General features: G+C 34.5%; 2 protein-coding genes across 3 annotated transcripts; one reads left to right on the plus strand and one right to left on the minus strand.

Moving 5' to 3' along the window:
- On the plus strand, positions 2,687 to 8,376 carry LOC18612593 (FRIGIDA-like protein 3). 2 transcript variants are annotated; one of them, XM_018129070.1, is made up of 5 exons: positions 2,690 to 2,967; positions 3,227 to 3,310; positions 5,477 to 6,537; positions 7,172 to 7,344; positions 7,749 to 8,376. In XM_018129070.1, exons 3-5 carry the CDS (start codon positions 5,487 to 5,489, stop codon positions 8,163 to 8,165), a joined length of 1,641 nt encoding a protein of 546 aa, XP_017984559.1. In that variant the 5' UTR covers positions 2,690 to 2,967; positions 3,227 to 3,310; positions 5,477 to 5,486; the 3' UTR covers positions 8,166 to 8,376. The 2 variants fall into 2 exon arrangements, with proteins under 2 accessions (XP_007049533.2, XP_017984559.1); XM_007049471.2 differs by lacking the exon at positions 3,227 to 3,310 and having other exon boundaries at positions 2,687 to 2,967.
- LOC18612594 (UDP-glycosyltransferase 74G1) lies at positions 11,816 to 13,303 on the minus strand. The gene is made up of 2 exons (XM_018117421.1): positions 12,647 to 13,303; positions 11,816 to 12,538 (listed from the first exon to the last, which is right to left on the minus strand). Exons 1-2 carry the CDS (start codon positions 13,301 to 13,303, stop codon positions 11,816 to 11,818), a joined length of 1,380 nt encoding a protein of 459 aa, XP_017972910.1.

The raw sequence follows: 25,576 nt of genomic DNA on the forward strand, positions 1-25,576 counted from the left end.
CTTGACTTTGGCCTATGTTGCAGTCCCAATTTTAACGAACTCCTAGCATCTTGTAGTGTCCTAACTTTTACTGTCAAAAACCACTTCATTCCTTTCCTTCTAGATAAACCAAAGGATAGCAACAAACGCCATTTTCCAAATTCTCTCATCGACCTTCCCTATCTGACAATTGTTCTAAGCCTCAAGGAATGTTCTTGCATCTTTTGATAAAATCTATTTAACACCGAAGATCTCGCACCATTGACACCATACTTACCACACTTCAAAGCAAGTGAAGAGAAAATGGGTATTGGTTTAACCTTGTTGCCTGCATAGCACGCATAATGTCACATTCTCTCGTATGGCCCCCCATCCTAGCAAGTTCCTTCTTGACTCCTATTTTTTTGGGCATTACTTACCACACGAACACCTCCACTCTATGTGGGGCCACCCTTGCCATACGTTTTTCCAAAGCTTTCCCCCTCTGGTGCCTGCACATATAACATTTTTGTAAAATGATTTTCTTGTATAGTCCCCGCTTGTTTCTTTTTTTCACACTATTTAGTTTTTACTAAGTTGAAACTCCTTTAGAAGGTCTCTCAACTGCTGCCATTGTTTTATCTCCCAATCAAAAATGTAGCTTTTCAAGGTAGCATTCCAGGCCCACGTTATTAATTCTAGTTTTTAACACGTCAAATAGATAATCATTTTGAGTTTCCTAATTTAAAATATAGTAATTTTATTGAGAAGAGCATAAGCTATCATATTTAATCATTTGAAAGACTTTTTGTTATTTTGAGTGATTTTAATGTGTAAATAATCTTTAAAGAATTGGCTTATTTATTATATTTTTGTATGGTTATAGATAGGCTTTTGATTGTTTTGAGAAAAAGCAAGATTATTGGAGTATAATGAAATAGAACCTCACACACTCTTTTTCAACTTATCATATATGTAATTTTCATTAAATGAATTAAACGTGTTAGTTTTTTATTTTCAGCATATGAAAAAATTAAAGAATTAAGCGTATGATTATTTTCAATTTAGTTTATCTACATGATGGATCTTATTTTATGAATGAGATATGAAATCTTTTATTTTCTTTTAAATAATATTTTAAAAAGTTATGAATTGATTCTCAAGGAGTGAGATAAGCAACGCTAGAATTAGTTTTAACAAGTTTTTTTTTTTGCTCAAACCTACCTACTAATGAATTATAATAATTAGTAATAATCATGAGAATTATATTATTAACATGACTTTAGTGATGTGACTAAAGATGATAAAATTTTATGAATTTTAAAAATTAAATTTATAATATGCTTGATACGATATTTAAAAAATAATATGTAGAGTCATTAATTAATAAATTTAAAAATAAAACTTTTTATTTTGATTATAATAATAATAATAATAATAATAAATTTGTAACTGTTTTGATAATACGATTTATTTATTGATCATCTTATAAAGGTATTGAAACATTTTAGTTATTTGAGATTTTTATTATTAAATGCAATTGATTCTTATTTTTTTTTATTTCATTTACTCTATTCTGATGGAGAATTTAAATTCATTGTATTAATCTTTAGACTTAAATTAGACTCAGATAATTTTTAACAAAACTTTATTTGAGTAATTTGATATGTAAGATATTAGTTGGGAATTTACTTTAAGACTGTATGTTTGGTTTTATATTTAGATTTCAGATCAGGACATAAACAATGTTAAAAGAAGTGGCAAATTTTGATGTATTCTTTTTTTCTATTTAATAAAGACGCTCAAATTTAGGAATTGGTAGAGCCATCATCCAAGGTAGTGAGTTGAACAGGACGCGAGAAATGTAGCCCATATCTGCAGCAACAACGAGAAAAGCGTGTTGCTTTAGCCGGACCGCTGATAAGACAAAAAAGGAGCACAACACAAAGCTCCACTGTTTCAGCTTCGTCAAAGTATGCGCTCTTGACACCTTGCTTTGCTTTCATTGGCGCAACCTAAGACACCCAATGACTATTGCTGCTTCCAACCATTTAAACTATCATTGAACAAAACCAATTGGAAATTAGTGTCCGCAAAGAATAAAATGGATCAATAAATCAAGATTCATAAAATTAAAAGATAGACCTTGGAATATTTTAGGAAGAAAGTTCTATTTTATGAAATAATGTGACTATTATCCAGTTATATCTCGTCTTAAAATTATTTATATTTGATATTTTAATAAGCAAAGTAGATCATACATATCATTTAAAATTAACAATTAATACATAATTCCAATTGTTTGTTTTGTGAACAAATCAAAAAAGAAAGTATCGGTATCCTTTTTTATCTATTTTTTTATTTGTGGTTTACATTTTTAATTTTTAAAATTGTATGAAGGAAGGAAGAGTAAAAAAAAAAAAGGACAAAAAAATTGTTAGACTATATTGACAAAAAATTTGTAATGATTTTGGTGTTGGGCCAAGCCCAGCCCGCTCAAGTTATTCAGACAAAGGTCAGTTTGGTGCAGAGACCAAAATCCAACACCAACATGCCTCAAAAATCTTTGTCTGAATCCAACGTGGCACAACTTTAAGAGCACTCCTAAAGCTCATTAACACCCCACCAGCTAAGACCCACTTTACAACGAAGCGCAGACACAATTGTACACTGTCAAACAACAAAAACGAGAGTGCTCCATAAAAAAAAAAAGGCAAAAAGAAGCAGAGCGAGCGAGAGAGAAAGAGAGAGAAATGGCTGTGCTGTGCTTAATAAAACACTAGCTTGTAGCTCTCAAGACTTTTCTCTCTTTTCCTTCTCTCTCTCTCTCTCTCTAGGGATTGAAGAGTCGTAGCAGCCACACATATCCACTCTCCCAAACACCAACCCCCCTTCTCTCTCTCTCTCTCAAAAAAAAAAAAAAAACACGAAAGGTAAAAATGGATTGATAATTCGAATCTCCATCGAATTAGGTCACTTTGTCACTCCATTTCCCTTGGAATCAATCAGGTAATTTTTCTTTCCGTCGCTATTCCTTTCTTTTCGGTTCGTTTTCACTCTTCTCTCCGGATCGGCACTCTCTCTCTACCTTTTTTTTCCTTCCTGAAAAAAAAAATTATGAAAAAATGCTCCTTTTTTCTTCAAATTTGTTTAATTTTTCTTTTCAAACTTCGAACCTACTTTTTAAACTGCCAAATTTCGTTCTTTTTTTAAAGTGTGCAGTGAAAATTGAATATTGGACTGTTCTGATCGTGTTCTTTCTTTTTAGGGTTTGGTGTTTTTGTTGGTGTAGTATTTACGATCTCTGAGTCGGCGTCGTCTTTCTGTAAATTTGAAGCCTATAAAATCACTGGTGAGAGCAGCTACTTCTTTACTGTAAAATTATAAAAGTTTATGATTTTTCCTTTGTTGTTTTTAAGTGCTGGGTTCTTTTTGGGTTTTCTAGGGTTTCAAAATAAGCCGGAGCTCTCAAATTTCTTTTTGGTCTTGACGACTTATTTATATAGCATTTGGTCTAGGGTTTAGATTGTGGTTTGTTTCTATTTATGGAATAAAGGAATGCTTACTTTAAACTTAATAATGGTGAAATTATGAGTGATAATGATCGTAATTAAATTTGGAAAGCTGTTAATCTTTATGGTTATTATTAATGTAACTAAACTTCTTTTTAGTGGTCCTTATTAAGTTAGGCCATTTTTTGAATTGGGAAATAGAGAAAGCTAGGAAAAAGTTTTAGTTTGCTGAAACTCATTATCTTCCAAAAGGGAGCTTGGGTCATTGTTATCTATTATTTTTATTTTGGAAAGTACTTGTTGTGAGAGGGTACTACAAGTCTCTTTCATGAAGCAACCTTTATTGTTTCATGACGCTTTAGAGGGTGGAATTTTTGTTCTGATTCAAGGTAAACTTGCTGGTTTTTGGAAGTAGTTAATGGAGATTAATGAAGGAAGAGTATAATGGTTGAGAACCAATTAAAATAGTATATAGGAAATTGCAGAATGGTCTACTGGAGGGTGTCTATTTAGATGGTTGGCCTGTGGAAGGCATTCAGATGCATGTTATTGCAATTTTTCTCCTTTTCAATTAAGAGTGCTATAATTGTTTTAGAAAATGAATCGAGTGCAATTATAATGGGAAATTTTGTTCGGTTGCTTAGCTGTTGTACTGACCTTTCCTGATGTGCGCTATATCTCTATTGATATAGGGGTTAACAGTAACATTCTTATAGGGATCTTGTGATATTGTCTACTTATTCTCTCTGTAATTTTGTCACTTGTGGTGATGGTGGTTTTGTGGGGGTTGAGGGTTTGATGGGTATGAGAGAATGATTGAAAACGATTGAATATGATAGCTTGAGAGGCCTTTTTTCTCCTTTTCTGATTTACAGTGAAGTATTGTCCCTCACTACTTTAAATTTTTGGCATTGGTGCGACAGAAGTAACCTTATTCTGCAATGCGACTAAGTACAACTTTTACAATAGATGGATTGATTTGAAGGAGCAGAATCTCTCCCCAATCCCCCATCCTTCCTAGTTGTGTATTTTCTTTCTTTCTTTCTTTCCATTTTGTAAATACTGAAATATTAAATGCTCACTGTTTCTAAGTGTCTATTTGGTCTGCAAATTTGGGAAGTTTAGAATGATGTGTAGCCATGTCTTCATTGACTTCATTGCTTGTTGTGAAAAGTGTGGGAAGGAAATGTCAATCGTGGTGGAAAGTGTCATTAAGGAGTGATCTGATCCTTTTGGGAATTAAGATGCTTTGAAGAGTTTCTTAGTGCCTGCATCTTGGTTTTCACCTTGTCTTTTGAAGTTGTCTCATTGATTATCATTTGTCACCAATTATTGTAATTAGATTGTTGCTGAAGCTACTTGTTGTAAATGATCCTCTTTTTACACGCAACATTTATTATATATGGCTGCTGATGCACTTGGTGCAATCATCATTCATTCTAATGGGATTAGTTCATAGTTAACTGAGAACAAAGATTGTATAATGTCGTGACTTGTTTTCTGTGTCTAGAAGCAAAAAATGCTTGTGCTCTTGTACAGAAAGTGTTTTCTTGGACAGCTGCTAAGTAAGATATCTTTTCAGTGACTACTAAGGAACCTATAGATGGTTCTTGCAGTGGCTTCTAAATATAGCTGCTGAGTTTTTTTCTTGATATTCATGTGGTCAAGTTGTGATATTTTGCCCTAGTTATGTAAATAACTATATAAGTCCTCCAATTTTGTTGCTTTCATTACTCCATTATATCATCAGTTTATTTTGCTGTATTTGGTTACTAGCTTCTTACTGTTGTTCACAGACAATATTCAATTCTTTGAAAGAAAAAATGTGTATATTTATGTTGAACTTTACCTTCCATGATATTCAGTTTCTTAATTTTATGTTTTCTGTTCATTTTTCCCCTTTGGTTTTAAGTAAAGGTTTGTGTACTTTAAAAATCTGTTTGGTTGTGCATTCTGTCTTTTGTACTGCAGTGGGAATCTGATCCCTGCTGACATTTCTCTTTCAGGTTTTCTGCTATGGAAGATACACAGTCAGTTGCTACACTCGTAGACTCAACTACCTCTAAGATACAGCAGCTTCAGAAAGCATTTGCTGAACTTGAAAGTCATCGTGCTATAACACTTAATATGAAATGGAAAGAACTTGAGGAACATTTCCATGGGCTTGAGAAGTCCTTGAAGAGACGCTTCCATGAGTTGGAAGACCAAGAAAAAGAGTTTGAGACAAAAACAAGGAAAGCTCGAGAGATTTTGCAAAAGCGTGAAGCAGCTGTTGTAGCCAAGGAACAAGCCTCATTGTTGAGGTTACAAGAAAAGAGAGATGCTGCTGTTTTTGCCATTACTAATTCTCTAGAGAAGCATAGGAAGTTATCATCTGAAGAGCCTGCTGATGTCAGCTGTGATGGAGACAGTGGTGAACTGTCGGTTGAGGAGAAACCACCTGATTCTGTAGCTTCTGAAAGTAACTTGGAGGACATCAAAAGTTCTATTGAGAATGGAAATTTTGAGGTGAAATCTTATCCCCAACTGGTAAAACTATGTGAAGAGATGGACTCTGAAGGACTGCACAAGTTTATATCAGATAACCGAAAGAACCTTGCTGCCCTAAAGGAGGAAATCCCTTGGGCATTGAAAGCTGCAGCAAGCCCAGCTTGCTTAGTCCTGGAATCTTTGGAAGGATTTTACCTTTCAGAAGTGCCAAATGTGGATGGAAAGAAAGATTCAAATCTATTGGGTCTCAGGCGAACCTGTATCATGTTGATGGAATGTCTTAGCTTTTTGCTAAGTAATCTGGATGTGGTTTCTGTTTGTGCTGTAATCTCTGAAGATATTAAGGAGCAAGCAAAGTCGATTGCTGAGGAATGGAAACCAAAGTTGGATGCTCTTGACATTGATGCTAGTAATGGTAACTCATTAGAAGCTCATGCTTTCCTGCAACTCCTTTCTACTTTCGGTATTGCCTCTGATTTCAATGAGGAAGAACTTTCAAGGCTGATACCAATGGTCTCTCGTCGTCGACAAACAGCTGATCTCTGCCGTTCCCTTGGTTTGTCTGAAAAAATGCCAGGTTTGTGTTGGTATCAGCTCACATAGTAACATTTTACAAGTCATTTACATAATGTACTTGTTTTTGCGAAAAACAACAATGATTTTGAAAATTTGGCTTGAATATGTCTTTTTTAACCCCATGGGTTTACATTTTATTCCATTTTAGTAAAACTGATATGACTAACCATGTCTTGTAAGTCCTTTTCCTATTCTCCCTAATCAAGGTGATCTCTAGCCATTGGCTCCATGAAAACTCATCTTTACTCTTAAACTGATAGGCATCTTCCTAAAGTAACTAAATGCTTTTAGGTTTAGGTTTTTTTGAAAAATATCTTTGTTTAAATGCTATTTTGGAGTTGAGTGGACCATCCTGCATTATGAATGACCTTTGAATGACACTTTTAGACATGTGTCTTTTGGTATCAGTTGTTTGGAATGAGCTGAATCAATGTTAAATGATATTGTTTTTCCTACCTTAAGTAGTATTAAAGCTCTTGAAACAACAAGTGAGGGGTTCAACATATGGTAATACAGTTTTAGAAATCAACCATTTCTTTCATTGTACTGGTTTTGTTAATTTATGCTTTTCTTTCTTTTATTTATCTTTTCTATTAACTTTCTTTTATTTATCTTTTCTATTATTTTTATTTTAGGTGTAATTGAAGTTCTGGTGAATAATGGAAGGCAGATTGATGCAGTTAACCTGGCTTTTGCATTTGAGCTTACAGAGCAGTTCTCACCTGTACCCTTACTAAAATCCTACTTGAAGGAGGCAAGAAAAGCTTCTTCACCTGTCAAGCCTGGAAATGCCTCACCCTCTGCTCAGGTGTGTTCTTTACTCAACTACTTTAAGGTGATTGGTGTTTCCTAATACTGGCTGGCCTTAACCATATGTTTGAGGGACAAGCACTTATCTTTGTCAGTGCCCACAAGGTCTTGTCTGAAGTAGATTGGACCAGCTTTCTGGCCAGCTAGCCATTCTAACGTTCTTGGGTCTTGTCTGATCATTTAGGATGATTTGGCTAGTTAGATCCAACTGCAATAGATCTCAGCAACCTGACACTACTTTGGAAGTTAAATTGTTTAGCATCTATTTACATGTCACCCGCAAAGCAGATTTATTCTTGCAACTTGAATGCATGAGACTGATTTGCAAATATTCATGCTCATGATTTTTTTTCCTGCTGCATTTTGGAAAATGACTGAAATGCTTTAATTCTTTTGTTTTAGACTGAGGTTAATGAGCGAGAGTTGACTGCTCTTAAGGCTGTGATCAAGTGCATTGAGGAGCATAACCTTGAGGAGCAATACCCTATTGATCCGCTCCAGAAGCGGGTCCTCCTGTTGGAGAAGGCTAAGGCAGACAAGAAGAGGGCAACTGAAGCTGCAAAGCCTCAACCCAAGAGACCTCGTGCCAATGGTGCAGGATATGGTCCCCGAGTCACTAACGGAGCTGCAGACAAAGCATTCTATCCTAGAGTCACAGATAGGTACCCGCAGTACGTGTATGACAGACCCTATGTTTACACTGGACCTGCTGACAACCACGGCCCCTCTCTTCTTGGTTCTGCCACCTACAACTTCTCTCCTAGTCATGGCAACTACTTTGGAAATGGCTACCAGTATCAGGCTCCGTATCTTCACTAATTTCCAAACATGGCTAAAAGGTGACTGCGATCCTCTCACATTAGCTGTTAGCCTTAACCCTTGAGTTCCTTCCATGTTGCAGTGTATGAATGGATTTAGTATTAAAAAGAAACAAGAAAAAAGAAAAAAAAAATTGCCTTGTTAATTTTAATCTGGTGTACAAGAAGATATTTTAATCCTCTAATATATGCACTTTGTTTTTGTATGTAAATCCCTGTTTTATTTGTTTGTATTTTGGTACGGAATGGGTTGTTGCAATTCGCATAGGGTGTGTTTGGAACGCCAGATGAAGGATTCGAACACGGACGGTACTCTTTCCTAATGGAGGATGGAATGGAGTGGTGAGAAAGAAGATAAGCAATCTCCGTAGGAATATGCCGGAGCTCAGATGGACTTAATAGTTGGCATGCCCAGCTCCTGTTTATTAACATTACAAAGCGGTTTAAACATTTTATTCTTATTTTATGCATCCAAATTTTATAAAGATACGTTCGATGTCAATACTGAATGCAATGTTATCTAATTTTAGCCGTCACAATCCCAAGCGTCCAATACTCTACATATATATCATAATTTACAAAGACAAAAAAAATCAATAGGTCGATTAATAAATAATCTATTTTTATTTTTAAAATATTAACAATATTAAAAAAATAATTCAATACTTGACTTGCTAATTAGCATGCCAAACTTTTTAGGTCTAATAAAATAATTCAATTTAGATTAAGCATAATTAGAGGTATTTAAGTTGGCGTTTGCCCAAACTCGTGATCCTCACTCGATTAAAACCGTGGTTGAGTATATAGATTTTAAGATCCAAATTCGATCAAATTGATTATGTTTATATTATTTTATTAATAAATAATATATTTTTATTTTTGAAACACTAACAAAGATAATATTTTATTATTTAGTGAAGATGTTGCTTATTGGGATCTCATTTCTAATGGTGAATTTACCACCAGGAGCTTGTGAGAATTAATTTGACAGCATCACCCTTCACATCATCTTTATAAGTTTATATGGCATCAAAGTATACCGCTATTAGTATCCTTTTCTTAATGGAGAGTGGTGCATAATTGGATCTTGGTGGACTTGCGAATCAAATCTAAAAGCATTCAATTGGTCTTTAAATGTTTATGTTGTAATTTTGAGGAACCCCTCATACATGTTCTTTGGGATAATTTAATTGCTAAACAGGTTTGGAATTATTTTACAAAATTATTTCAAATCTATATTATTAATCCTCAGAATATTATGCAAGTTATCTAGGCATAGATATGTTTAGGAGACTTTGTTCGACAAGGCTTATATCCGAATATTAGTGTCATTATTTATTTGTTGATTCTCATGGGTAGAACGTAATGATACAAAACATAGAGACCTTGGAATGTATGATAACTAGATTGTGTGGTGTGTTTTGAAATTAATAATGCAACTTCATCAAGGTAATTTGTTGAAACCGAGGCCATAGAAAGGAGATACTCAGATAGCACAATTATGGAGAATCGATATTTCAAAAAAGCAACCTAAAATTATTAGTTGGCACAAATCATTGACAAGTGAACTCAAATTAACTGTTGATGGAAGCTCCAAGGATAACTTTCAGAGTGCATCTGGAGGGGGGTATTGCGTGATTATACAAGTACACTTATTTTTACGTGTTTTAAAAACCTTAGACCTAATAATTCTCTTAGTCTTACATAGAGATCTTCTCTTGTGTCAACAATATAATGTTTCTAAAGTGTGGATTGAGATGGATGCTTTAGTAGTGGTGTAGCTTGTACAAAAAGGTAGTTAAGGATCACATGATATACGCTATTTGCTAGCCTCTATAAGGAAGTGTTTGCAAATAATTTATTATAAGATTTCTCACATTCATCCGGAAAGAAACCAAGTAGCGGATTATTTATCTAATCTTGTGTATTCACATCAACAACTTCAAGTTGTCTCTCAAGCTTGAAAAGAATTACAAGGTATTCTACATTTAGATAAAATTAACTTACCATATGTTAGGGTTAAATAAATGAAAAGGAATAGTACTTTTTATTTATTTTTGTAATTTTTTTTCCTAGACTCATGTAAGAGGGGTAATTATATTATTTATCTGTTATGCTCTTAAACATGTAAAGAAAGTAATATCCTTATTAAGCATTCTTTTTTCAGTATTTCATGTAATTTTGGAGGTAAGGTATACATCCCTTTCCAAATGTATGTTTTATTTTTTTACTTTATTAATAAAATTTAATAGAGTAATTGGACCTTTTGAAAATTTTCAAGATTAAAAAAATAATAATTAAATGACAAGTCAGGCGAAACTAAAACTCAAGGTTTAAAGAAAAAACCACGAGCCGATTCATAAACATTTCTTATGGTAATATGTCTGCGTCTTGGCTTAGTGAAATTTGACTTCATTAAACAACACTCGGGAGAGAAATGGAATAAGGAGAATTCAAGGGGAAAATGCTGTTGCATTTAGGAAACTAAGCATGCGTTAGGTTGCAATAAATTAAGATTAAAGAGTCGGCTCTGTGGAATGAATCAGGAAAGTGGTGCATCCATTTCCTAAATCAAAATCCATGTAATTTGACGTACACGAAAAGGAACAAAAAAGCTATAATAATAATAATGAGAATTCATCATCAAAGTCTTTTCAAGTTTTGATATATTAAACAGATGATTGCGGACATGGAAATTTAAATATGGATCATTTCTAGCAACGTCTTAGAGCCGGCAACCGATGCTTGTCCTGCGTACGAATTCCTGAGGCGGCTCATCTTATTGTAATTAACATTAACATAAAAAAACTGAAACCATAATTGGAGTTATTGGGAGGCTTGTCGCCCTCGTCGCTGAAAAACAAACAAAACGTAAAAATGTCAAAACAAAGTGTTAATAACAAACGTTTGGGTGCATGTGGTTAATGATTTTTTAGTTTATTTTGTTTTGTCAAGTGCTCAAACGATTTTTTTTAATTGAAATATTGGTAAATTTATTTTTATCTGTCTAGTTTTGTTATAAACTTGACTTTGTTTCAATTTTCTGATACATAATTTAATGAAACTACATACTCAAAGGAAAAAAAAACAAATGTTTGTTATAAACCCATTACAGAATTTTATATATAGTATATAAGAATCTAATTAATTCCATTCTATCTCAAGAAAAATTAGGATTATACATCAATTGCAGGCGCGCAGTCTTGCCCATGAAACTGGTTACAAGGATTCATTCGTACCAATAATTGATCAAGTTATAGTTTTTTAGTTAAGAAGATAGAAATTTAGTGAGGAGAGTTGGTAAAAAAGGTGGGAGCTGGAACAAATCTTGCTATCTAAACATTTTTCCGTTGAGGAACTAAATGAAAATATGATACAAGGGCTACTTCATCTCCTATTTATCCCTTTTAAAATTCCTCCATCTTTTTGGAGAGGGGAGCCATTCATTTACCAAAAATGTTAAGAGATACCCCATTTGTTTAATTGACATAAAATAAGTACTGCTTTAGTTGTAAGGTTACACTGAAATACATAGATAGTACAGCTCAGACGTCCCTAAGTGAGATTGTTCTCATTATTCAGGCTTCCTTCTACACATCTTGTTGCCTCGTGAGATGAAATTGAGACACTAGGTCCATTGGAGCAACACTATTATTTAGCAAATAGGTCAGCTACAAATTGATTAATGTGCTTATCTGAGCTCCCACCTTCATCAATTGCCTCTCTAGCCAAATTCTTCCACTTGTTTGCATTCTTCTTAATCTCTTTGCCCTTTTCTCCCTCCATTATTTCCTTTACGGACAGTTCAATAGCCTGGCTTTTCACAATGCCTTTCTCGTCAGGCTGAGCTTTTATTCCAACCTCCCATATATCCTCCACAAACTTTGCATTGGTGATTTGGTCTGTCCATTGAGGCAGTGTCACCATTGGAATTCCCAAACACATGGCTTCCATAACAGAATTTAAGCCGCAATGCGTAAGGAAACACCCCACAGACTCGTGTGATAGCACCTCCAATTGGGAGCACCACCGCACCACCAAACCCTTCTCTGATGTCTCCTCCATGAACTTGGTTGGTAGCTTGGCTTCCTCCGATTCCCTTACCACCCACAAGAAGTAGCAGCTGCTTCCTTTCAAACCCCAAGCTATCTCCCTCATTTGTTCAACATCTACTTCTGCCATGCTCCCAAATGACGCATAAACAACAGAACCCTTTGGCTTCCCATTCAGCCAACTCATGCAAGTGCCAGTGTCCGGCTTGAACAGATTTACTCCATAGTCTTTGTCATCTTCAATTCTTTTATCCAAGTACATGGATGGGAGAGTTGGTCCTATGGTCCCCAGCTTCCAAAGTTTTGACATCCAATCCACAACCTTTTAAGGGAGAAAGAAAACAAGAAGATCAAAAGAAGTCAATTAATACATTCATGAGCTAGCAAGACAATATATTAATGTGTTGGTGACATTAAGCAATTAATTAACCTGTGTCTCCAACTCGTAAAAGTTGTCGAAGAGAACCCAATCGACTAGGTCAAGGTTGGAGAACTGATTCACGACCATATCAAAGAAAGCGGGGTAAGATCCATAAAGAGATACGTAAGAAGGCAATTCGGAAACATTAAGTTCAGGCAATCCTGGAAGAGAAACATTAGACACTGAGAGAGGAAGCTGAAGAAGGCCCTTGTGAACATGGTAATATATGGAGTTGACAGCGCAAGACTGCGTAAAAAATGCCACCCCAGCCACCCCAAACTGCTTGGCTACGTCAAGCGCCCAAGGCAAGAATGGATCATAGATGAGGGCATGAACAGGGCGACCAATTTCGCCAAGTTTCTTCATTAAAGTTGCTAAACTTGGTGAGCCTACTTTCTGAAATGTTGTCAGGTAGTCTTCACTGCTCTCTGCTTGGGCAAAGCCGCCTTCGTCGAAGCCGTCCGATATTGATTGGATATCAATAGGGGTGTTGGGGTCAACAAGCATGGACTTGGAGATGAAGGTGGATGTTACCAACGTGGCTTTGAGACCTTTGGAGACTAAGCGTTTAGCGAATTGGAGCATGGGATTGATGTGACCTTGGGCAGTGTAAGGGAGGATTAAAACGTGAGCATTGTTGGCTATCTTGGGATCTGTCTCTTCCATTTCGTCTGTCTCTCTTCAGGTTGGCTCAAACAAATGCTTCAGTCCTGTAGGCACTCTTTGGTTTCCTGTACTTGGGGCTTGACTTGGAGTAAATTTATACAAGGGATGTTGTGTTAAATTATCCATATTGAAAAAGGATTTCAGGTCTTTTATATTCAACTACTAAGAATGGCACATATTTCTCCATTTTTTTAATATTTTATTTTATAAAAATATTTAATAAATAAAAATTAGAAACTTAAAGTTTGAAAAGCCTCTTTTTCCTACTTTTATGTTTAACATCAACATTATTTGCCCTATTTGACTTTTACAAAACTTGAGAAAAAATTTTTGAAATGATTATATTTTTTTATGAAAATTGATGTACCATGATTTTTAATACTAAAAAGTAAAAAAAATCATAGCAAATAATTTTAAAAAAGAAATGTTAAAAAAAAGATGAGAGCCTTTAACAAAATTTTAGGACATAAAAAAATTTACCAAAAAAATGGAAAGAGTAATGGATAGATATGATTGAGATCCAAGATGTGTGAATGACATAAGGAGCAAGAAACTTATCTTTAGGTAAGTGGTGACGTCTCCCTCATGTTTCTGGTTGTTAATTTTCATGCATCAATTATTTTGTCAATATATTAGAGATTTTAAGTTCCAATATTAGAATAAGAGTAGTTGTGTTTATGGGATAAAAGAGGTTAGTTTCAATTATATATATAATTCAAAATCATAATTTTTCAAAAAAATATTTAATTAATTGTTAGGAAAATCACAAGGGATAAACTCAATCCTAAGCCTTCTTCACTAAATGGCAAAATAAGAACACTCTGGTTGTGGATGAAGAATGAAAAACTAGAGAATAAAAGAAGACAAGTGAAACTCACTGTTTAAATAAAAGAGGATGTAAAGCATATGAAGCTGGAAACGCATCGTTTCACTAAAGAGATTTATTAACCTTTTTTTAATTTTCTGTTAAGTTTGTTGAAAGTGATTGTTAAGCCTTTTTTTCTTTACTTTATTGTTTAAACACTATATATATATTTCAGCTCATTAAGCATTGAATTGATAGAAAAACCCTGAGAAATTTTCTCAAGGTTGCGCTGTCTTGTTCTATTGGTCTGCTCATTTCTTGACATGGTATTAGAGCAGCTTGGAATTTAGTTGGCGGTCTGTATGATTTTATAGTAGCAAAAAGACTATTTCATCAACAAAGGACAGATTTATTACCTATTCAGTACCTGTGTTTAGTCTTCTTGTTACTGCATCATCACTTAGGTTCATCTAATCCTTTTAGTAAAATTTACTCTTCAGTGTTTAGTTCTTAAGAGTATTCTATTATCATTTGAGAAATTATGGCTGAGAACATAAAATCTAGAACTCAGTTTGGTACACAGACCAGTGCACAAATCAATACTCAAATCACCCAAATCTCACCTATAGTAGATCCTCAGTCCCCTTATTACCTACATCACATTAATAGTCCTAGTTTAGTGGTGAGTACCCCCAAATTTGCTAGCAACAATTACATAGCATGGAATAGTTCTTTCTTGATGACAATGTCCATTAGGAACAAAATTGGTTTCCTAAATGGTTCCATACCTACACCTCAGGTTATAGATCTTTTTTACCTATATTAGACCCGTTATAACAATTTACTGGTAGCTTGGTTGCTTGATTCAATTACACAACCAATAGCCTCAACCATTTTCTTTATGGACTCAACAGCTGAAATATGGAGTACTTTAAGGCAGAATTTTGCCCAACCTGATGACACAAGGGTCTGTAACTTACAATATATATTGGGAAACATCAGTCAAGACACAAAAACAATGGATGCAAATTTTATTGAGTTGAAGGGAGTTTGGGAAGAATTGAGAAGTTACAAGCCTCTACCACATTGCCAATGTGGAAGATGTGATCTCAACTGTTTCAAGAAATACACTGATCAATATAAAAGAGACATGGGCTTTAGATTTCTAAATAGACTCAGTGAATCTTTTTCAGCTGTTAGGTCTCAAATTGTCATGATGGATCCTATCCTAACTCTAGACAAAGTGTATAGCTTAGTTCTAAGAGAGAAGACACAAAGGAATCTGCTAATTCAAGCACAACCAATCCTTGAATCTTTTGCTATGATGGTTGCTGTAAATATCAAGAAGAAAATGAGAAGGGACATATCGTGTAATCACTGTGGGAAGAAGGGACATATAAAAGATAAATGTTACAAACTTATTGGATTTTCAGAAAACTTTAAGTTCACAAAAAGAAACCAAGTCTCAAGAAGGATAAGGCAATTGTGAACAATGTAGCAACAGCAAATGACTTGACAGATGACAGCTAACTAGAACATGAAGAAGAGATGGCAGCAACAGGCTCTATGTCTCAATTATCTATCATAAAACAACAGGTCAACAAGCTAATGGAGCTCTTGAATAAAAATGGTATATGCAGCACTGATGGTAAGGTTTCTTAACAAAATACTCAGCAGGCAAACTGCTCATTTGTCAGCTCAGCCTTTGTAGGTATTATCTCAGGTAATCTTTGTTTTAATACATTCAATAACTTAGCTTCTACTCTTGGAAATTCAAATGTTGATGTGATTAGACAAACTCATTAGATTTTAGACTCTGGTGCCACTAATCATGTGTCCTATTCCCTTAAGAACTTTATTTATGCTAAACTAGTCAAAGATTGCAATGTGCAGTTGCTTAATAATAAAAGGGTAGTAGTTTTTCATATAGGAATCATCAATCTAGGTACAAACTAATCCTTGAGAATGTCCTCTGTGTACCTAAGTTCAAATATAATCTTATTTCAATAGGTCAGCTTACCAAAAATAAGAAAACCTCTATTTTCTTTATTGATATGCATTGTGTTATTCAGAACATACTTTCATAGACGATGATTGGGGTTGCTAGGGTCTTCTCAAGATGTACTTGATGCAACAAAATTCAGATGATCAAGATCTCTCTAAGTTTCTTTTTAACAAGCTTATCAAATTTTCTTTTTGCTTTTTCCGTTAAAGCTTGTAAAGCAAAGAACAAATGTTTTGACCTTTTGCATTTTAAACTAAGATATATGCCTTTGGAAAGAATGAATGTTATGCAAAAACAATTTCTAGTCATTGAGTTTTCAGATGATTTGATTTGTGAAATTTATCCACTTGCAAAGCAGAGAAAACTTCCCTTTCCTATGCATATTCAAAACACGAAAACAACTTTTGAATTAATACATGTGGATGTTTGGGGTCTATATAAGACACCAACATTATCTAATCAAAGATTCTTTCTCACTATAGTGGATGACTTCAGACATTTTACATGGATTTTTCTTATGAGAAGCAAGTCAGATGTTCTATCAATACTTCCTTCTTTCAATAACTATGTTTAAAGGCAATATGGTTCTTTAATCAAATGTATCAGGTCAGATAATGCACTAAAACTAAGGATGATAGAGTTTTTTTTACAAAATTGGAATCATATATCATTTGTCATGTGTTGAAACTTCTTAACAAAATGGAATTGTTGAAAGAAAGCATCAATATATTCTGATGGTAGCTAAGACCCTAATGCTTCAGTCTAATGTTCCTACGCATTTTTAGGGGGATGTAGTTTTAACAGCAATGCATATCATTAACAGAGTACCTACCAAATTACTGCAAAACAAATCCCCATTTGAGTTCTTATATGGGAAGCTAACTTCTTATGACCATTTAAGAGTGTTTGAAAGTCTGTGCTATGTGTCTACACTGTCACAAAACAAAAAGAAATTGGATAAAAGAGCCATAAAATGTGTGTTTTTAGGATATCTTAGTAATGTTAAGGGCTATAAAGTATATGATCTTTGTGCACAAAGAGTTCTGATTTCAAGAAATGTAGTCTTTCATGAATTAACATTTCCATTTCAACATGAACAGTGTGACACACTAACAAACCCATTTTATCAAACACCTAAAGTGCATGCTAGATATGTTAATGATCTTGATATCAATTTTCAAAATTATCCATCCCATGAACTCACTATTGGTGTTTTTTCAAAATTAAAGGTTATTTCACATGATGAAAAGCTATCATTAGCTCAAAAGTTATGTCACAAAAAGTTACATAATGTGTCTATTACATATAGACATGTTTTCATGTGAATAGTTATGTCTCTTGAAAAATAACATCCAAAAGTTATGAGACATGTTGAAATGACACCATTGCTCAAAAGTTAAAGTGAAAAGTTATTATTTCAAATTATAACTCAAAGGTTATAATTTATGGGATGAATATTTATCTATTCATAATATGACTATTGAAACAATAACTATATCTAAAAGTTGTGTTGTCAAAAATGTAAAGATGCCTTTTAGACAAATAGGTGTCTTTATGAAAAGGTTGTGTCCTTGAAGAAGAGACACTTGAAAGCCTATATAAAGGGCTTGTTGCCAACCATTTTGACACACAAAATAATTCAGAAACAAGACAAGAGCAGAAAAGTCAAGAACAGGATAAGTGTTGTGTTCTAATAACATAAACACTTAAGTTCCTATCATCTACAAGATATTCCGAATTCCTCATAATCTACTTGTTGTAGAAAGTAGGCTGTAAGGCCAAACAACTTTACAAACCCTCGAGTGTATCTAGCGGTCTACTTCGTAAGTGCAATACGAAAGTTAGACGTTGGCTTCATTGTATCCTTGAGACCATTTGCATTATTCTCCTTTGCATACCGAGTAGTGGAGGTGAAATAAGTCTTAAAGATAGTGCCTATTGAAAGGCTCGCTTTGAAGTCAATTTTGCCTATTCTTGAATACCGTATAAAAACTTTCTTTTGCACCAATAGTTTTAAGACTTATTTTTGTGGTATTCAAAATGGCTTCACTCAAAAAAATGGCTACCAACATTGTCAAGTTAGATCGCTTTGATGGAGGAGACTTCATTCGATGGTAGAAAAAGATGTGTTTCCTCCTCACAACTCTTAAAGTTGCTTATGTTCTAGATACACCACGACCAAGTGAGGAAGATGGTGGATAATTTGTGGAAAGAACTTGTTCGAGGTAGAAATGGGATAATGATGACTATAGTTGCATGGGACACATTCTTAATGGAATGTCGGATGCATTATTCAATGTGTACTAGAACGAAGCTAGTGCAAAGCAACTTTGGGACAAGTTGGAAGCAAGATACATGACGGAAGATGCAAGCAGCGAAAAATTCCTGGTTAGTCATTTCAATAACTATAAAATGGTTGATAATCATTCTGTTATGGAACAATTACATGAGCTTGAACGCATTCTCAATAGCTTTAAGCAATATGGTCTTAAAATGGATGAAGCTATTGTGGTATCTTCAATAATTGATAAACTTCCCCTTTCATTGAGAGACACAAAGAAATTCCTAAAACATAAAAACGATGATATGTCTCTTGAGGACCTTGGTAATCATCTTCGAATAGAAGAAGATTATCGTAAGCAAGAAGAAGTCAAGCAAGATGAAAAAGATTCTAATGAAAAGAATCTTGAGACTTCAAAGGTCCATGTGATGGAACACAAATCATTAAACAAGTCGGTCTTACGCAACAAAAGAAAACATTCTGTGGGTATGAATGACAAAAGTCATAAGTTCAAAAAGAACAAAAAAAAGCCATGTTACCATTGTAACAAACTTGGTCACTTTAAGGTAGAATGTAGACTTTTGAGAAACAAGACACAAGGTGTGAACAATAACAAATTTGTGGCTATGGTTTCTGAGGTCAATCTTCTCCAAGATGATGGAGCATGGTGGATTGACACTAGTGCAACTAATTATGTATGCAACAACAAAAGCTTTTTCAAGACTTTGGAATAAGTTAATGATGGAAACATGCTATACATGGGAAATTCCTTCAGTACACAAGTAAAAGGAAAAGGCACCATGGAACTTATGTTTACTTCTGGAAAGATACTTGTATTAAATAATGTCTATTATGTTCTAGAAGTTAGAAAGAACCTTACGTCAGGTGGCTTGTTGAATAAGTATAGCTTCAAATTAATATTTGAAGTGGATAAGTTCATCTTTACAAAAGATGGACATTATGTGGGAAGTGGATACTATTGTGAAAACATGTGCAAGCTTAATGTCAATAAGAATATTACTAGTTCTATTTATATTGATGCCTCGTTTAATGTTCATGATAGTAAAGCAATTCTAACTAATCTATGGCATAATAGACTAGGTCATGTTCATAATAGAAGAATGCATGATATGCTAAATTGGAATTAATACCCAACATTGATGAAAATAATAATATGTGCAAGACATGCATGGTCACTAAAATCACAAGAAACTCATTTCCTAAGGCAGAAAGAAACACCAAATTACTTGAATTAATACATTCTGATGTTTGTGACATGCATAGTACTCCTTCTATCGGTGGAAAGAAATACTTCGTAACATTTATTGATGATTTCTCTAGATATTGCTATGTTTACTTATTGCATATTAAAGATGAAGCAATGGAGAAATTTAGAATTTATAAAAGAGAAGTTGAATTGTGTTGTGAATTGCTTATTAAATGTTTACGAGGTGATAGAGGAGGTGAATATTATGATCTCAAGTATTTTGAGTCCAATGGTATTATTCACGAGACTACCGCTCCATACACACAGAAACAAAATGGTGTAGCGGAACGTAAGAATCGAGTTTTTACGAAAATGGTTAATGCTTTGCTTTCTAATTCAGGTTTGGGAAAAGGATTTTGGGGCGAAGCCTTATTAATGGCTTGCCATATACTAAATAGAATCTCAAACAAAAGGAGTAAAACTACTCCTTATGAATTATGGAAAGGACGAAAGCCAAGCCTTAATTATTTAAGAGTTTGGGGATGTCGAGCCATAGTAAAAGTTTCAGAGCCAAAGAAAAGGAAATTGGGTGAAAAAGGAATTGAATGCATATTTATAGGATATGCTGAACATAGTAAAGCATATCGTTTCATGGTGATAGAGCCTAATGATTCATATTATGTTAATACGGTCATAGAATCAAGGGACGCTATCTTTGATGAAACAAGGTTCAATTCAATTCCAAGACCCAAGGAACAAGTAACAAAGAGGGATAGTTTCTCAGAAAATGATTAAAAAACTATCGAGCTTCAGAGAAGTAAAAGAATTATAAAAGTAAAGACATATAAATCCAATTTCCTCATGTACTTAGTAGAAGGTACAAGAGAGGAAACATGTGAATATCTACCTTACTACTTTAATGTAGAAGGTGAAGGTAATCCTCAAACTTATGAGGAGGCAATAAAGTCTCGAGATGCTTCATTTTGGAGAGAAGCAACACAAGATGAGATGGACTCAATAATGGGAAACAAAACATGAAAATTGGTAAACCTTCCACTAGGTTCCAAGCCAATAGGCTGTAAGTGGATTTTCATAAAGAAAATGAAAGTTGATAGAACCGTAGAAAAGTTTAAAGCAAGGCTAGTGGCAAAATGCTTTAAACAAAATGAAGGTGTTGATTATTTTGATACATATGCACAAGTAGTAAGAATAGTTATAATTGGAGTGCTTATGGCACTTACATTTATATATAAGATGGTAATTCACCAAATGGATGTTAAAACAACATTCCTAAATGATGAATTAGATGAAGAGGTGTATATGGAACAACTTGAAGGGTTTGTCTTTCCTGGTCAAGAAAGGAAAGTGTGTAAGCTTGTAAAGTCTTTGTATGGATTAAAACAAATGCCTAAACAATGGCATTAAAAGTTTGATGAGATTGTGCTAGCTAATGGCTACAAGATCAATCAATCTGACAAATATGTCTATAGTAAGTTCCATAACAGTAGAGGTGTCATCATTTGTTTATATGTGGATGACATGTTAATATTTGGTACCGATTTGGAACAAGTGAAGGACACAAAAAGGTTCTTGCCAAAGAATTTTGACATGAAAGATATGGGTATGGTGGATGTTATTCTTGGTATAAGAATAATGAGAGACAATAATGGCCTAACATTGTCTTAATCTCATTACATCGAAAAGATTGTAATGAAGCATGGCAAGTCAAATTGTTTGCCAATGACTACATCTTATAATTCTAATCAAAGGCTAATACCCAACGAAGACAAGCCAATAGCACAAAATGAATATGCAAAGGTGATTGGATGCTTTATGTATGTAATGGTCTGTACAAGGCTGGATATTGCTTTTACGGTTGGGATGCTAAGTCGATTTACAAGTAATTCGAGTAAAAAGCATTACTATGTTGTTCATAGAGTTCTAAGGTATTTAAAGAGTACAAAGAATTATGGCATCTGCTATTTAGGTTTTCCTTCGGTATCAAAAAGGTATACAGATGCAAGTTGGAACTCAAATAGAACGGATTACACATCCACGACTGGATGGATTTTTATAATTAGTAGGGGTGCTATTTCTTGGGGCTCTAAGAAACAATCTTGTTAAGCAGACTCCACCATGGCGGCTGAATTTATAACCTTAGCATTTGCCACCTAAGAAACGGAATGGCTGAGAGATTTACTCTATGAAATTCTGTTGTGGCCTAAGCCAATGACACCAATCTTGATACATTGCGACAATGAAGCAACTGTATCAAAGGCATATAATCAAGCTTACAATCGAAGAGTCAATATATTGGACTTCGACATAGCATTGTAAGGCAAAAAATTAGTGATGGTATAGTCACTATAAGTTATGTGAGGTCTGGTGAAAATTTAGCGGATCTATTTACTAAAGGTCTGAAAAGGGACCTAGTTATAAAGACCTCAAGAGGGATGGGTCTCAAGCCTATTAATTAAATCGCCATTGGTGAGAGATCACCTTGACGCTTGTGGCCGACCTGCAAGTCTCGGGTACTGACCATTCTACCACATGGTGATTGCAAACACTAAATTATATTTTTCATCCCAAGGTGTATAGTGCTTGGTTCCCGTAATGTGTAAGGTAAGGCTGAACGAAAGTTCTTAATAGACCCATAACATGTATATGTTGAAGTACTATAATTACGGGGTACTTTCGATAAGGGCTACCTACATGAATGGAAGTGTGGCCGTTTCTAGGAGTTAAAGGCTGGACTCTGACAACACTCATGAATGGACACAAAACACAAGGCCATAAACGTGTTGGTAAAACTAAATACAATGTGAGCAAGGCAGTTTGTGTGTGTTTAGTGGCCCGACTAGTCAATGAAGAATTGATGGTTCAATGCTTGGTCAACCACTCAATTCAAACTAGAACCAACCACACTCATTAAGTGAAGGTTCAAATCTGTGAGATACCTTCATTTATGCACAAGATTCTCAAAGTTGTTGGTGTTTGGAAATTTTGAAAATGGTGGGAGATTGTTGGTGTTTTTTCAAAATTAAAGGTTATTTCACATGATGAAAAGCTATCATTAGCTCAAAAGTTATGTCATGAAAAGTGACATACTATGTCTATTAAATATAAACATGTTTTCATGTGAATAGTTATGTCTCTTGAAAAATGACATCCAAAAGTTATGAGACATGTTGAAAAGACACCATTGCTCAACAGTTAAAGTGAAAAGTTATTGTTTCAAGTTATAACTGAAAGGTTATAATTTATGGGATGAATAGTTATCTATTCATAAGATGACTATTGAAACAATAACTATATCTAAAAGTTGTATTGGCAAAAATGTAAAGATGCCTTTTAGACAAAGAGGTGTCTTTTTGAAAGGGTTGTGTCCTTGAAGAAGAGACACTTGAAAGCCTATATAAAAGGCTTGTTGCCAACTATTTTGACACACAAAATGATTCAGAAACAAGACAAGAGTTGAAAAGTCAAGAGCAGGATAAATGGTGTGTTCTAATAACATAAACACTTAAGTTCCCATCGTCTACAAGATATTCTGAATTCCTTATAATCTACTTGTTGCAGAAAGTAGGCTATAAGGCCAAACAACTTTGCAAACTCTCGGGTGTATCTAGCGGTCTACTTCGTAAATGCAATATGAAAGTTAGACGTTGGTTTTATTGTATCTTTGAGACTATTCGCATTATTCCCCTTTGTATACCGAGTGGTGGGGACGAAATAAGTCTTGAAGATAACGCCTTTTGAAAGGCTCACTTTGAAGTCAATTTTGTCTATTCTTGAATACTGTATAAAAACCCCCTTTTGCACCAACACTCACACCTACTGAGTCAAGTCAAAATCAACCTATTTTAGCTTCAGAAATACCTGAAACCTCAAGTTTAAGTGATTCATCACCAAATTCACCTAGCCTTGCTAATCTGTTTATTACAGCTATCAATGAAAATGATGCATATGATAGTCAAAATAACCAAAATTCAGAAAATGCATCTACTGACTTACCAATTGGAAAGAGTACAAGAACTAGGCATGCCCCAAAGTACTTGGATGCTTATCTTGTTGATATGCCCTCACAGTCAAACACTGTCACAACTCACCCAATCACAAAACACTTATCAACTGAGTATCTTTCACCTACACATAAAATCTTCACCACATCATTATCTAATATATATGAACCTCATACTTACTATTAAGCTGCGAACCATTCACATTGGAAATTTGCAATGACAGTTGAACTAAAATCTTTGCAGAATAATAAGACTTGGAGCATTGTGCTTAGGCCTTCAAATTCTCATGTCATAGGCTGTAGATGGATTTATTTGATACCTAATACCATCGTATTGTGAAGCCTCAACCTTCATGACTCGTAACTAAAAGTAGATGCAATAACACGAACCAAAGGTAATTTCATCATTTCTCATGGTGAGCTTTTGGAAGTAGTTTTCTAATGTTATTAAGGTCTAAGTAAGCCTAAGGAATGAATGAATAATGGTAAAATAAAAACAAAGATAGAAACACTGATAATTTCCATAGTAAGGGTAAAATGGTCATTTTACATTTTGGGTCTAAATTTTTACGTTTTCGTGAACCCAAGCATTTTTAGACTATTATGGACTTTGTCTCAATGTCAAAAGAGTACAAAGGTTGTACAAAGGATAGGAAGAAGACAAAGTCACCTTGTTGAGGGCACTTTAGTAAATTGTATGAAACTTGGATAAACTTAAGCATAAATATCTCATTCCTCCAACAGCTTCTTCATTTTTCCAGCAGCGTCTTCTTCTTCTTCCTCCCATCTCACATTTCTTTCATCCTCCATGAAAGCTTCTCTCAAAGCTTCCATCATTCTCTCAAACTAACCTTAAATTTCATGCTTTTACACACCTTGTTATAGGGTTTTCATGCTCTTTCATTCTCTCATCTTAAAACCCTTAAAAAGTCTTACTCCCATGCTTTCTCTCACTAGCTAGGTGTTCTAGAGAGAGAAAAAGAGAGAGCTTCTATAATAGTTTGAAAATTCTTGGAAAGGAATTTACTTACAAAGCTACAAAGGTGAGTAATGAAGTAAAGTTAATTTTTAAGTGTTAAGAATGCCTAGTAATTAGATTTGTGAGTGTTTTATTGTTGAGGTTGTTTATTCAATTTTAGTGTGACTAGAGTAGTGCAAATAATAGCCATTTAATAGTAGTTGGAAGCTAGTTAGGGATGCCTAGTAGAACTTGATTTAGGAAATAGCTTTTGGAATGGTATTAATGCCAAGTTGGGTTGATGGCGATGTTTTTGCATGTGATAGGTTCCAACGAAACCCCACACCTCCATTCGGAACATAAGTCAAAGTTAGAGCCCACCAAAACATCAACAAAGATTGGTGAGTGAACTTGTATTAAAATGATTTGGGGTAAATGTGTAAATGTTTGAGTGAATTGCTTGAAAGGTTTTAATTGTCTTTTTCTTTAAAATGTATATGGGAACAAGCTTTTAATGAAATGTTTTGCATTGTGAAATGTGACTGTGATGAGTCCACGTACTCCTTTATTTCATTGGTATACATACATATGTGTTGTGCCTTAATAGATAATATCGTGTAATAAGTATGACTGTGCGTGTGTGGTGTGGGAGAGCACATGCCGTTAATGATGTGGGTGGGAGTGCATGTGATGATATTAAAATGTGCGAGTAGGGAGTGCACATGATGATGATAATATTGTGTAATAAGTATGACCGTGCGTGTGTGGTGTGGGAAAGCACATGCCGTTAATGATGTGGGTTGGAGTGCGTGTGATGATATTGAAATGTGCGAGTAGGGAGTGCACATGATGATGATATTGAAATGTGCGAGTAGGGAGTCCACATGATGATGATATTGCCTTGTGCGTGTAGGGAATGCACATAAGTTGAGTGTGGCGGGATGGTATGCATGATGATGTATGTATATACAAATATATATATATATATATATATAT

Source organism: Theobroma cacao, chromosome 1 (assembly GCF_000208745.1).
Source record: "Theobroma cacao cultivar B97-61/B2 chromosome 1, Criollo_cocoa_genome_V2, whole genome shotgun sequence".
Classification (NCBI taxonomy): Eukaryota; Viridiplantae; Streptophyta; class Magnoliopsida; order Malvales; family Malvaceae; genus Theobroma; species Theobroma cacao.